The sequence below is a fragment of the Cucurbita pepo genome, chromosome 16 (assembly GCF_057944985.1).
Source record: "Cucurbita pepo subsp. pepo isolate OVF chromosome 16, ASM5794498v1, whole genome shotgun sequence".
NCBI lineage: Eukaryota > Viridiplantae > Streptophyta > Magnoliopsida > Cucurbitales > Cucurbitaceae > Cucurbita > Cucurbita pepo.
The window spans coordinates 10,102,351-10,114,174 of NC_141813.1; the positions used below are offsets into that span (position 1 = coordinate 10,102,351).

Here is an 11,824-nt window from a genome sequence, read left to right on the forward strand (position 1 = left end):
TTCACTGTTACACAATCAAAATTCACACAAGCGGAACTCGTAAATTAACCTAAAAAATTATGCACGAAAAATCTCGGAAACCAATATCGATAATTTAAAAAAAAAAAAAAAAAAACATAGATACCTAATATAATCTAGGTAGATAGAGCATATTAATATTAGTGGGCTAAAACAAAAGATTTCACTTCAAAATGCACTCATTGTTAGAGAAAATGATTAAAGGTTCACATACCTTATTGTTGGGTGGTGTAGCTTTGTATAATGCATACCTAATTACATTCATCAACTCAAGAACAACTTATATCTCTATGTGGAAAAAAAAGAAAAAAAAGGTTGACTTCTAATTAAACATTTTAATGGGAGATTTAGGTAAACATCTCGTTCTTCGTCCATAAGAACACGATATCTGTATTGTCATTTTATTCAATTTTGTTCTCGTTTATAGTAATTATTAGGGTAAAGACCATAGCAATACTTGAAAGAAGGTAGGAAAAGTCAGCCCGAACAGTGAATAAGATGTTAAATTATATTATTTTAAAGAGTCGAACTTTATAATTGTTGGAATTGTATCAATTAAAATTTTAAACCGTTCATAAAAGTGAATCAATTTGACCATTCTTGGTAAATCAAAGAGAAATGTGAGAATCAATTATTAGATAATTACAGTTTTTTTTTTTATTAAATTTGAATGATTTTTTATATACCGGTCTTATAAGAGTGAAGACAATCCCCATAAACTAACAAAGGGTTTTTCAGCATGTTTTGTTCTCAATCACATACTTCAAAATTTTCAAAAAGTCAACCAACATAAGATTGACCAAAACCAAGTACTCGGGACGCCTCGAAGAACCTAGAAAAAAAATGGGTCAAAGTCAACAGGGGCAAAATAGTAATTTTTCCCTCACTCACCTCTCGAGTGAGGGCAAAACAGTAATTCATTTTTACCACACAGTTTGTAAGTCACATCGGATATTTTGGTTCTCCGAAATTCGAGGTGTGTCCCTCAATCATCTTATTTTTAGAATCATTTTCATTCGGAAATTGATCCAGAACTTACTAGACACAAAATTGAAAGTTTAAAACACTTTTACCCTTTTACCCTTTTGAGAGACGATTCTTTTTCTCAAAAAATAAGGTTGTTTTGTTTTTTTTATTTTCTTAATCATGCTTGAGTCAAGTTGTTTAGAATGTACTAATCAAGCATAGTTGTACTTTCTAAGTGATCATGAATATAAAATATAAATATAAATTATAAAAATGGGTGAAATGTCAAATTTACCCTTCCCAATTTATTATATAAATACTAAAAAAATAATTAATATTTAAAAACAATAGTCAACCATTGTAAATAGCACCAAAATGGTTGACTTTGGAGCCCATATTGCTCCCTTGTCACTTCCATCAAATCAAAATGGCACCCAAGAACTCATCATACCATTTAAAATTATGCCTTCATCACCTCTATAAAGGAACCCTAACCCACAAATCCATAGCACTTTTTGGAGCCAAATTCAAATATGTTATGAGTGGTTGAGTCCAAGTCCATGAAACATGTTGTATAGCTTATGACTTAGCCATCTCAACTTGTCTCGAGTGCATAAAAGATTTGGTCACGTTGTGCGTATCTTATTTCCGTTGAGTTTGTAGCTAACATCGACAGAACTTGAATAAAACTGTTACTATAGACATGTCATGACGTAAAATTCTTTGGATTCTACTTTCTTTTTCAGGTAGGGTTGGATTTATAGTACTTCGCTACACATGATCTATGTACATGTACATGCACATGGACCAATTAGGTGTGTTCGTTTTCGTAACGTGGCTTGAATTCTTTAAGAGATGTACATATATTGTAATGGGTCAAGCTCACCGCTAGCAGATATTGTCATTTTTGGACTTTTTCTTCCGGACTTTCCCTCAAGGTTTTTAAAACATGTCTGCTAAGGAGAGGTTTCCACACTCTTATAAATATTGTTTTTTTTTCCTCTCCAACCGTTGTGGGATCTTACATATATAGGCATGGTGTTTCAATCATGCTAGATTATATTATTCATCGTGGTGTCTGACTAGGTTTATGCATGGTTGTATCAACATATCAGTCATACTCAAGCATACATGAAAGTACATACATCATATGTCACAACAATTTAATAACACATAAATAAGGGTCACAGTGTCGGTGTCATTCATGCAATATACAATTTCATCCAACTTAGTCCGTAGACGTTCCAACAGTAAGTTCACTTACAGTAAAAGCTCAAGGTTTTTCCTTTTTTAACAGTGAAATGTCGTCAGCATTACTTCTTTCTGACGTTTTCCTATTTAGCATTGACAAATACTCTAACGACCCTATCCCACCGCTAGCAAATATTGTCCTTTTCGGGCTTTTTCTTTCGAGCTTCCCCTCAAGGTTTTTAAAACGTGTCTGCTAGGGAGAGATTTCCACACCCTTGTAAAGAATGCGTCGTTTCTCTCTCCAACCAATGTGGGATCTCACAATCCTCCCCCTCTTCGAGACCAGTGTCCTCACTGATACATTGCTCGATGTCCACCCCCCTTCGGGGCTCAGCATCCTCGCTAGCACACCACTCGATATCGGGATGGATTGTGAGATCCCACATCGATTAGAGAGGTAAACGAAACATTCTTTATAAGTCTATAGAAACTCCACCCTATCAAACGCGTTTTAAAAACCTTAAGGAGAACCCCGAAAGGAAAAGTCCAAAGAGAACAATATTTGTTAACGGTGGACTGGGTCGTTACAAAAACATGTCTTTTCAGTACGGGTATGATTCAAATCTTCACTTCACATTATTGCACTAAAAAAAAACACCAATCATAAATTTGACTTCACATTTTCGAACAATATAATAATCAAAATTATATTTCCGAGTCAAATAGCTTAACAAAACACAAAGGACATATCAAATTTGCAATCTATCAAAGGACCCATATGATCATTTCTTCAAGTAGAACAATAAAGTTGACCAAACATTGTTTAGTCAAATAAAACAGTTCATTCTATCATACAAAAGTAAGCCATTTTAGCTGTTTAGTGCTTACTCTCTTGAACAATGTGGTGCACATTTCCTCTCAAACATAGCATCAAAATTGGCCCTTTGAAGCACCAAACATATTAAGTTTAATATCATAAACATGTTCAAACTCATAGCTTTAATAAATCCTCGGGTTAGGTTTGAGATTGCGACGTTTTAATATAGTATAATAAAATAGTAATGAATTTCAATAACGAACGCGTTTTCGAAATAGATAAATAATGTAAGTTACTTGGCAGAATAGTTTAGCGTTGGATTGCAACAATTTTCTACATATTTTATAACTTCCGCAACTTCAGATATTTTTGAAGCTATAATTGAGCATAATTTATATTTTTCAAACTTAAAACGTTCAAGGATGAAATTGTAATGACAACAACTTTTATAATTCAGGGTTCTTTTGATGTCTCTCGAGGAGAACGCGAAACGTCAATGATAATAAGAAAGAATGAACGTTTTTCAGGTTAGTTATATTTTTGTATTGTGACTCGTTATTCGTCGCGATATTAAAATTTAAACTTATGCATACTTTTCTCAGGATATACATAAATGTATCTTTATTTATTTTTTTTATTAATTTTTTTTTTATCATCCACTCATTTTTACGGGTGGTGTTCAATAACTTCAATGACTCGAAAAATTCCATCAACCCAACTCAATCCATATCGTTTGGATTGGGTTCCAGTAGAATTAAATTGAGTCTAAATTTATTGTTAATTTTAAAATATACATTTTTACTTACGATAAAATTATATATATAAATATTTAATTTTATGATTATTTATATATATATATATATATATTTTTTTTTTTTTTTTTTTTTTTTTTTTTTTTTTGCAAAGTCAAATTAAAAACCAAAGTTAATTTCTATTTAGCCCAAAAACCAAAGTTAATTGCTCTTTTGGCCCCTTTTGCTTTTTTTTATTATTATTTTATTATTTTATTTATTTATTTATTTATTTATCCCATCATCAAATTCAGTGGGTAACAGTTCAATGCACAAACTCAAACTGACTCACTTTACAATAAATTAATTATATATATATATATATATATATAAATATTTGTGGATATATTCGTCTAAATATATCAATTAAACGTTACATGAATATGAATATTAATAATAAGGTTTATAACTTATTTAAGAAGTTAAAATAACTTAAACTAATTTAGAATCAAATAAATACTTTGGTTCATAATTAGGGTTTAAGAGCTTATTATAACGTATAGTTTTGGACCTCAAAACCCGCTAAAAAAAAAAAAAAAAAAAACCGAACTCAATAAGGACAAAAATTTAGGTCTCAGAATTCAACACCGAGCGGAGCAAAAGGGCTCGAAGGTCTACCTCGCACCCTCAACTAACTTCTCCAATGCCAAAAGCTCCTCGAGCATTCCGTTTTTTAAACTTTTAAGTCAACTGTTTTCATCTAAGCTAGCTCGTGTTCTCCAGATCTAAAAATATATATTTTTCTTTTGGTTGACCGAGAAAAGGGATTTTTTATAATTAAAAAAAAAAAAAAAAAAAAAAAAAAACATAGCCCACCACTGGTTTTTAAATAAGACTGCGTTTGTCCCCTTCCAAAACCCTAGAAAATTAATGATTAAAAATAATAGTTTAAAAAAAAAAAAATATATATATATATAAATAATATTCATGATAAGTGTACTTCCAATAATTAAATTATTTAAATGTTTTGACCCACAAATTTTGTCTATAAAATGGTAAACTCAACCATGGTTAAACCTGTGGCTGTCCAACATGAAGCTGTCTCTTGCTTTCTTTCTTCTCCTTTCTCTTGTTCTGGTAAGCTTTCGATCGATTTGATCGGTTTAGATTTATGAATATTACGATCGAAGTTAAAAAAAAAATTGATTTTGATTTCGTTAGTCGAAGAACAAACAGTTATCGATCGATGGTTTTCATTTTCGTTACGAAATTTGACGAGTTTTTTATAATTTAGTTCGTAGATGTAAGCGATGGAAGCAGGAAAGATCAAGGGAAGTATTGGAAAAAGATGATGAAAAATGAAGAAATTCCAGAGATGTTGAAAGAGCTGTTGTTTGATGATTCAATGGTGGAGAATCAAAAGCAACGGTTTATGAACAACTTTGATCCTCATCCAAATGCTATTATATACCATGCTCATGCTCATGCTCATGGCCATGGGGCTGCTACTCCTAGGCGTAATATTGATATCAAATTCAACCCCACCGGTGCCAATTCAGCACCATGATGATACCCTTCTAAGCCCCATGTGTGCATGTCTGCCGGGGGAAGTGTTGTGGTTAAGAATAACTTACTAGGCTTTTCATGTTTGTGTAAATTAATACATTTAGTGTGTGGTTTCTTTTGATGGGTTTTTGGGGTTTGAGGTCTTGGGATTCTTCTTTCTTTTTGTCTCTTGTGTTTGTATGATGAATTGGGGTTGTTTGTACTCGATTCAATGATCGACACGTGGTTCTTGATAATTAGTGAAGTATAAATTTTAAATAATTTGTCGTTTTTTTCTCTCGAATGGTGGCTTCCTCGAGTGTTGTTTATGTAGTGGATTGAAGGTTGTCGAGAGGCTGGTGTCATAGTGACTGTTATTCGATACTTATTTCTTGGAACTATGTATTTTAATAGGCGAATATATGACTTACTTGAGGAGTACACATGGGTTGGATTGAGTTGGGTTGTGAATGTCACGTCTCGAAATTTTGAAGCATTGAAAGTCCGGGAGTGACTCAACAGACTATGCAATGCATGAAAATGAAAGAAATAGGTAACAAATTTTAGTTATAAAATTTTTCGGCAAGTTTAAAACATTACAAGTAACAAGAATGAAACTATACATGAACTAAGTTCGTACCAGGGGAAAAAAGGATCAAGATACGTAGTATGATAAATGACAACTATGTGTAAGTAAACTATACAGACGACTCGGGTCGACATTTCCTTTGTGATTTTTGAGCTCCTGAACACCCTAACGCCACGATTTATAACTTCACGGACCTGAAAATAAAAATAGTAGAAAGGGGTGAGTATAAATATACTTAGTAAGCAACCTACTTGTAGGCTCTTATCACATCCAAGTCTTAGGAGAAAACCACCGGTTATACTCTAGATCATCGAGTCTCAGTACTCTCAGTATACAACTCGGGGTAGAAGAACTTAACCTTCATAGTGGCGTCTGAGGATAAGGCGCAACCTCATAAAACTCTGTACCAATGCAGGAGACATCATGGTGAACACTAGCCTACTCATCGTCTATGGGAAAGTTAGCAAGTGAACCCGTCTTACAGGCCATGAAGTCACCTAAAAATTGTGGGCGCTACCCCTAATACAAACCAGCTCGAACAGGTCATCTGCGTGGTCTACATCCTTCCATAGGACGGACCCGCCATACAGGCAACCTTGACCTACCCGCGTGATCAACATCCTACCATAAAACGGATCCACCATGTAATACGACCCTAATCAGTGTCTTGCCTAGCTCAACGGTATCTCACCAAAGTAGAAAGGGAATTGTACTAGCTCATGTCAGCTAAGGGATCGTTTTCTTCCGTCCCGAGGTTCTAAAGTGGTCTTCTAGGTCTCGAGGGTAGTTTTGAATTCGTAACGACATAAGTCGAACATATGGATTATTGGGCTTGTGAGGAGGCCCAATGGGCTGACCCAGTTATTAAGTTAATTAGAATTATTTCAAATAAATATAATTTTAAGAAAAATATAAAATCCAATAATAGAATGAGGGGGGAATGATGCAGAGCATACCGGCCTCCATTGTTGGAGCTGATGATTTACAGGCACAACATGAATGTAGCGGAACAGAGGAAGGCGCTGTGCCTGAAAAATCTTGGAAGAAATGGCTGGAATTTCAACTCCATGGAAGGAGACAGAATTTTCCTTAACCTCCTTTTGCAGGCGGCGATCTGGAGCCAACGAACCCCCAAATTAAGCCGGGAAAGAAGAACTGCGGTTAAGCCGGAAAACAAGAACTGCGGTTTTCTCCGTTTCTTCCATGGGATTATTACCCATTTTCTCTGTCTCCGTCCTTCCAGAATCCCTAATTTACTTCCCGATTTCCTCAGGTCGGCGTCGTCTGGGAGGACCGGCGAGAGTTTCTCCGGCGCCATTCAACGACTAGTCTTTTGCCGGAAACTCTTCTAATGTCTTCTTCATCGGATTCTCCCTCGCCTACCTCGGATTCTTCATCGTCGCCGCCGCCTCCGCCGTCTGATTCTTCTCCGCCTCCGCCGTCTGATTCTTCTCCGCCTCCGCCGTCTGGTTCCTCTCCGCCTCCGCCGTCTGGTTCCTCTCCGCCTCCGCCGTCTGGTTCCTCTCCGTCTCCGCCGTCGGGTTCCTCTCCGCCTCCGCCGTCTGGTTCCTCTCCGCCTCCGCCGTCTGGTTCCTCTCCGCCTCCGCCGTCTGGTTCCTCTCCGCCTCCGCCGTCTGATTCTTCTCCACCTCCGTCGAACGATTCTCCTCCACCTCCGGCGGACGCATCGCCGCCGCCGACGCCTCCTGATTCCTCTTCTTCACCCCGACCGCCACGACGTCAAGATTCGAAATCTTCATCTCCTCCATCTCCTCCGCCGCCGCACGGTTCCTCTAGGCATTCTCCTTCGCCTCCTCCGAAATCGATTACGCATCACTCCCAATCCGCAAACTCCTCATCCGGCGGCTCTAAAGCCGATGCGTTGCCGATCTTTACAGGACTGGCGGTGGCGGTAGGATTTATGCTACTCGCCGTGGTTTTAATGTTCTTCGCTTGCAGGCGAAAGAAACAGAACCAAAATAGTGATTCCATGGGCTTCGATGAACCGTCTTCTCCGAGAAGTAATTAATTAATTTATTTTTATTTTTTAAAATCTATTTAATAAATCTTTGGTAGCTGAAACGAAATTGATCGGCGATGTAAAATTCAGGTGGGGATCCATATTACATGAGAATGAATTACAACTGGAACAACCAAAACGAACACGTCGTGAACATAACGCCAGTCGGCGGCGGAGGGCAAGGAGGAGAATGGCCGCAGCCGCCGCCTCCGCCGCCGACTCCTCCGCCGTTGGGAATAGTTAGCAGTGATATGAGTTCGAATAACTCGGGGCCACACGGGCCGGTGTTGCCGCCGCCTCACCCGTCGGTGGCGCTAGGGTTCAATAAGTGCACGTTCACATTCGACGAGCTGATGGCAGCGACGGGGGGATTCTCTCCGGCGAACCTGTTAGGGCAAGGGGGATTCGGGTACGTTCACAAAGGAGTTTTGCCTAACGGCAAGGAAATTGCAGTGAAGAGCCTGAAATCGGGAAGTGGTCAAGGAGGTCGGGAATTCGCGGCGGAAGTGGAGATCATTAGCCGCGTTCACCACCGCCATTTGGTGTCGTTAATCGGACATTGCATCGCCGGTGAACGGAAGTTGTTGGTTTACGAATTTGTCCCTAATAACAACCTCCAATTCCACCTTCGCGGTACGTTATTACATAATTTATTATTATTATTATTATTATTATTATTATTATTTTCTAATTTCATAATTTAAGAATATTTTTTAAATGTGTAAAATTATAGGCAAGGGGCAGTCACCGTTGGACTGGCCAACCAGGGTGAAGATAGCATTGGGCTCAGCCAAGGGCCTCGCCTATCTCCACGAAGACTGTAAGCATTCATTTTGATACATTAATATTTTTAATATTCAAATTATTTTGTTATTATTATTTTTAATTACCCTTTAAAAAATTATACGTTATATTAATAATTAAAATTTCACAAAAATTCAAATGTTAAAAATATTTTTAATCTTTTTAAAAGTAAAGTATTTTCAAATTGGTCAGATTAATTCGATTAAAAAATTCAACTCAACTGAAATTGAAAAAAAAAAAAATCTAACCCAATTGAATCTTTATAGTTTAGGTTGGGTAGTTTGGAATGGTTTAGTTATTGGACCGTATGAACGAATTCGTTCGGATCCTCCCACATGTTCAATCTTTTTTTAGCGGTTTCCCGTCGCTAGATTGAGATTTGCAGGGTGGCGGGGACTTCGACTGCCTTGTATCAGGTGAAGATAAGGGAAGGGGTGGTAGGCTTAGTCGGGCTCGAACCTGGACGAGAAAATCTTCGTTGGTGGTAAGTTAACTGTGAATGGACTATACTAGCAACGCTTATTCTAAGAATTAGGGATATTGCTGATGAATCAATACCGGTCTAGTGCAGCTAGACCTGTGAATCAATCCAAAACCATATGTCTCGGTTTGGGACCACAAAGTGAAGACAAAAGGAGGGCATTTGTCAGCGGAGGAGCGCTATACCTCTATTCATACATAATAATTAAAAATTTGAATGTTTGGGGTTTTATTAAATATAAATTTTAAATTTATATTTAATATATTAATTTATTTTAAACTTTAGAAATTTATTAAACACTTATAAATTAAATAAACACTAGAACTAAATTTATAATTTAACCCTATATTTTAATTGCAGGTCATCCTCGCATCATTCATCGAGATATCAAGACTGCAAATATTCTCATAGACATGAGTTTCGAAGCCAAGGTATAAGCATAAACGTTAATTATCGTAGTTTTAAAGAAATTAATATCTTTCATTATTAATTAATAATAATGTTTTTTTTTTTTTTTTTTTTTTGTTAATTGGTAAAAGGTGGCTGATTTTGGGTTGGTGAAGCTCAATCAAGGCAACGATACTCACATATCGACTCGTGTCATGGGCACATTTGGGTACGCTAGATCTTTTTCCAATTCATTTATTACAGTACGAGAATTAAATCATTGCCTTGAAAAATGGGTAGGTTTTAAAATGAGTTAATGATATGCAGATATTTAGCTCCGGAATATGCATCATCGGGGAAGCTAACAGAGAAATCAGACGTATTTTCATTTGGAGTAGTGCTTTTGGAACTGATCACCGGAAGGCGACCAATGGACACAATGGGGGAGTTCATGGAGGAAAGCTTAGTAGATTGGGTTAGGAATTTATTTAAATAATTTGTTTATAGAATTAAATTATAAAAAAAGATAATTAATTGGATTGTGAACGTAGGCGAGACCTCTGTGCATGCAAGCAATGAAGGAAGCAAACTATGAGGTGCTGGCTGATCCACGGTTGGAGAAGAAGTACACCGCCCCCGAAATGGGCTGCATGGTCGCTTGTGCCTCCGCTTGTATCCGTCATTCGGCTCGACGCCGTCCCAAAATGAGTCAGGTTTGTAATATTTAGTTCTGAATTATGGTTTATCATATATATATATATATATTATATTTGATCCTTTATTATAGTCAAAATATCTGATATGATTGAAAATATTTAGACTTCCATTATAGTTTACATAACTATGCATTATATTTGATCATTTATTACAGTCAAATATCTGATATGATTAAAGATATTTAGACTTCCATTACAGTTTACACCGCTATACATCATATTTTATCATTTATTATAGTCAAATATCTAATATGATTGGAAGTATTTAGACTTCCATTATAGTTTACACCGCTATAGATTATATTTGACCCTTTTATTACAGTCAAATATATGATATTATTCGAAGATATTTAAACTTCCATTACCGTTTACATAGTTATACATTACCTTTGATTATTTATTACAGTCAAATATCTAATATGATTGAGAATATTTAGACTTCCATTACAGTTTACACCGCTATAGATTATATTTGACCCTTTATTACAATCAAATATCTGATATGATTGAGGATATTTAAACTTCCATTACAATATACATAGCTATACATTATATTTTATTATTTATTACAGTCAAATATCTGATATGATTGAGGATATTTAAACTTCCATTACAGTATACATAGCTATACATTATATTTTATTATTTATTACAGTCAAATATCTGATATGATTAAGAATATTTAGACTTTTAACATATCTACCATATTTGACCATTTATTATATACAAATATCTAGATATTTGTCTTGAGTATCATATTATCGAGTATCATATTTCCCATTTCAATGAAATATTTTATATACATTTATTGATCTTTTATATATTTTGTAAATGATTATAAATAGAGAACTTTCACCTGTATATACGGTATGGAAAGCAGGTGGTGAGAGCTTTGGAAGGTGACGTGTCACTGGAGGATATGAGCGACGGAGTAAAGGCGGGGCAGAGCTCGTACTTCGGCTCAAGCACGACCTCGGAGAACGACACAAGCTCCGATACCGCGGACGTGAAGAGGCTCCAAAAGAAAGCGATGGACAGCCGGGAGGAAATAAGCAGCGATTGCGGCGGCACTAGCGAGTATGGACTAAACCCGTCGGCAACAAGCGGCGAGATCAGCTTGAAGCCCGGCCGCCAGTCATCCCCAAACGTACGGACCACCTAAGTAAAAAGCTTGGACCGGCCGGTCGATGGATTCTCTCCCCTTACCTTAGTGTAATTTCATCACTTTAAATTATTAGTATTTATTACAGTTTGTAGTTTCGTGGTCAATTAATATAATTAAAAAAGTCAACTGATTGACTAATAGTAACTTCTAAAAATCTTACCAAATTCCTTTTTTTTTTTTTTTAAATTAAATTTTAATCTTCTAAATATATATATTTTAAAAGTTGATTAAGAAGAGGAGGGAGAAGCTAATAACATTCCTTACTCGGGGGTATTCTTGGAAATAACGAAAAGATCGCTAAATACTTAAAATTTCATATTAGAAGCAAGTTCTCGAGAAACTGCTCGAGTTTAGCAAAAGTTTTCCTTCGAGGTTGTATTGATTGGTTGAGAGA

The 11,824-nt window shown here is 36.1% G+C and overlaps 2 protein-coding genes across 4 annotated transcripts; both read left to right on the top strand.

Moving 5' to 3' along the window:
- Window positions 1–4,788: 4,788 nt before the first annotated feature.
- Window positions 4,789–5,633, top strand: LOC111777788 (organ-specific protein P4). The gene is made up of 2 exons (XM_023657503.2): window positions 4,789–4,860; window positions 5,018–5,633. Exons 1-2 carry the CDS (start codon window positions 4,816–4,818, stop codon window positions 5,288–5,290), a joined length of 318 nt encoding a protein of 105 aa, XP_023513271.1. The 5' UTR covers window positions 4,789–4,815; the 3' UTR covers window positions 5,291–5,633.
- Window positions 5,634–6,908: 1,275 nt separating this feature from the next.
- On the top strand, window positions 6,909–11,581 carry LOC111777638 (proline-rich receptor-like protein kinase PERK15). Of its 3 annotated transcripts, XM_087118798.1 has the most exons (9): window positions 6,909–7,042; window positions 7,131–7,878; window positions 7,968–8,510; window positions 8,611–8,697; window positions 9,523–9,593; window positions 9,702–9,778; window positions 9,877–10,024; window positions 10,101–10,262; window positions 11,146–11,581. In XM_087118798.1, exons 2-9 carry the CDS (start codon window positions 7,209–7,211, stop codon window positions 11,425–11,427), a joined length of 2,040 nt encoding a protein of 679 aa, XP_086974924.1. In that variant the 5' UTR covers window positions 6,909–7,042; window positions 7,131–7,208; the 3' UTR covers window positions 11,428–11,581. The 3 variants fall into 3 exon arrangements, with proteins under 3 accessions (XP_086974924.1, XP_086974923.1, XP_086974925.1); XM_087118797.1 differs by lacking the exon at window positions 6,909–7,042 and having other exon boundaries at window positions 7,078–7,878; XM_087118799.1 differs by lacking the exon at window positions 6,909–7,042 and having other exon boundaries at window positions 7,078–7,878; window positions 11,111–11,288.
- The last annotated feature ends 243 nt before the right edge of the window (window positions 11,582–11,824 follow it).

What these genes read in the sequence shown, in the direction of transcription:
- LOC111777788 (XM_023657503.2), top strand. Translation starts at nt 4,816, where the DNA reads ATGAAGCTGTCTCTTGCTTTCTTTCTTCTCCTTTCTCTTGTTCTG. An exon ending in TTCTCCTTTCTCTTGTTCTG is followed by an intron (nt 4,861 to 5,017) that starts GTAAGCTTTCGA and finishes TTTATAATTTAG; the next exon opens with TTCGTAGATGTAAGCGATGG.
- LOC111777638 (XM_087118798.1), top strand. Translation starts at nt 7,209, where the DNA reads ATGTCTTCTTCATCGGATTCTCCCTCGCCTACCTCGGATTCTTCATCG. An exon ending in ACATGAGTTTCGAAGCCAAG is followed by an intron (nt 9,594 to 9,701) that starts GTATAAGCATAA and finishes AATTGGTAAAAG; the next exon opens with GTGGCTGATTTTGGGTTGGT. An exon ending in GCCGTCCCAAAATGAGTCAG is followed by an intron (nt 10,263 to 11,145) that starts GTTTGTAATATT and finishes TATGGAAAGCAG; the next exon opens with GTGGTGAGAGCTTTGGAAGG.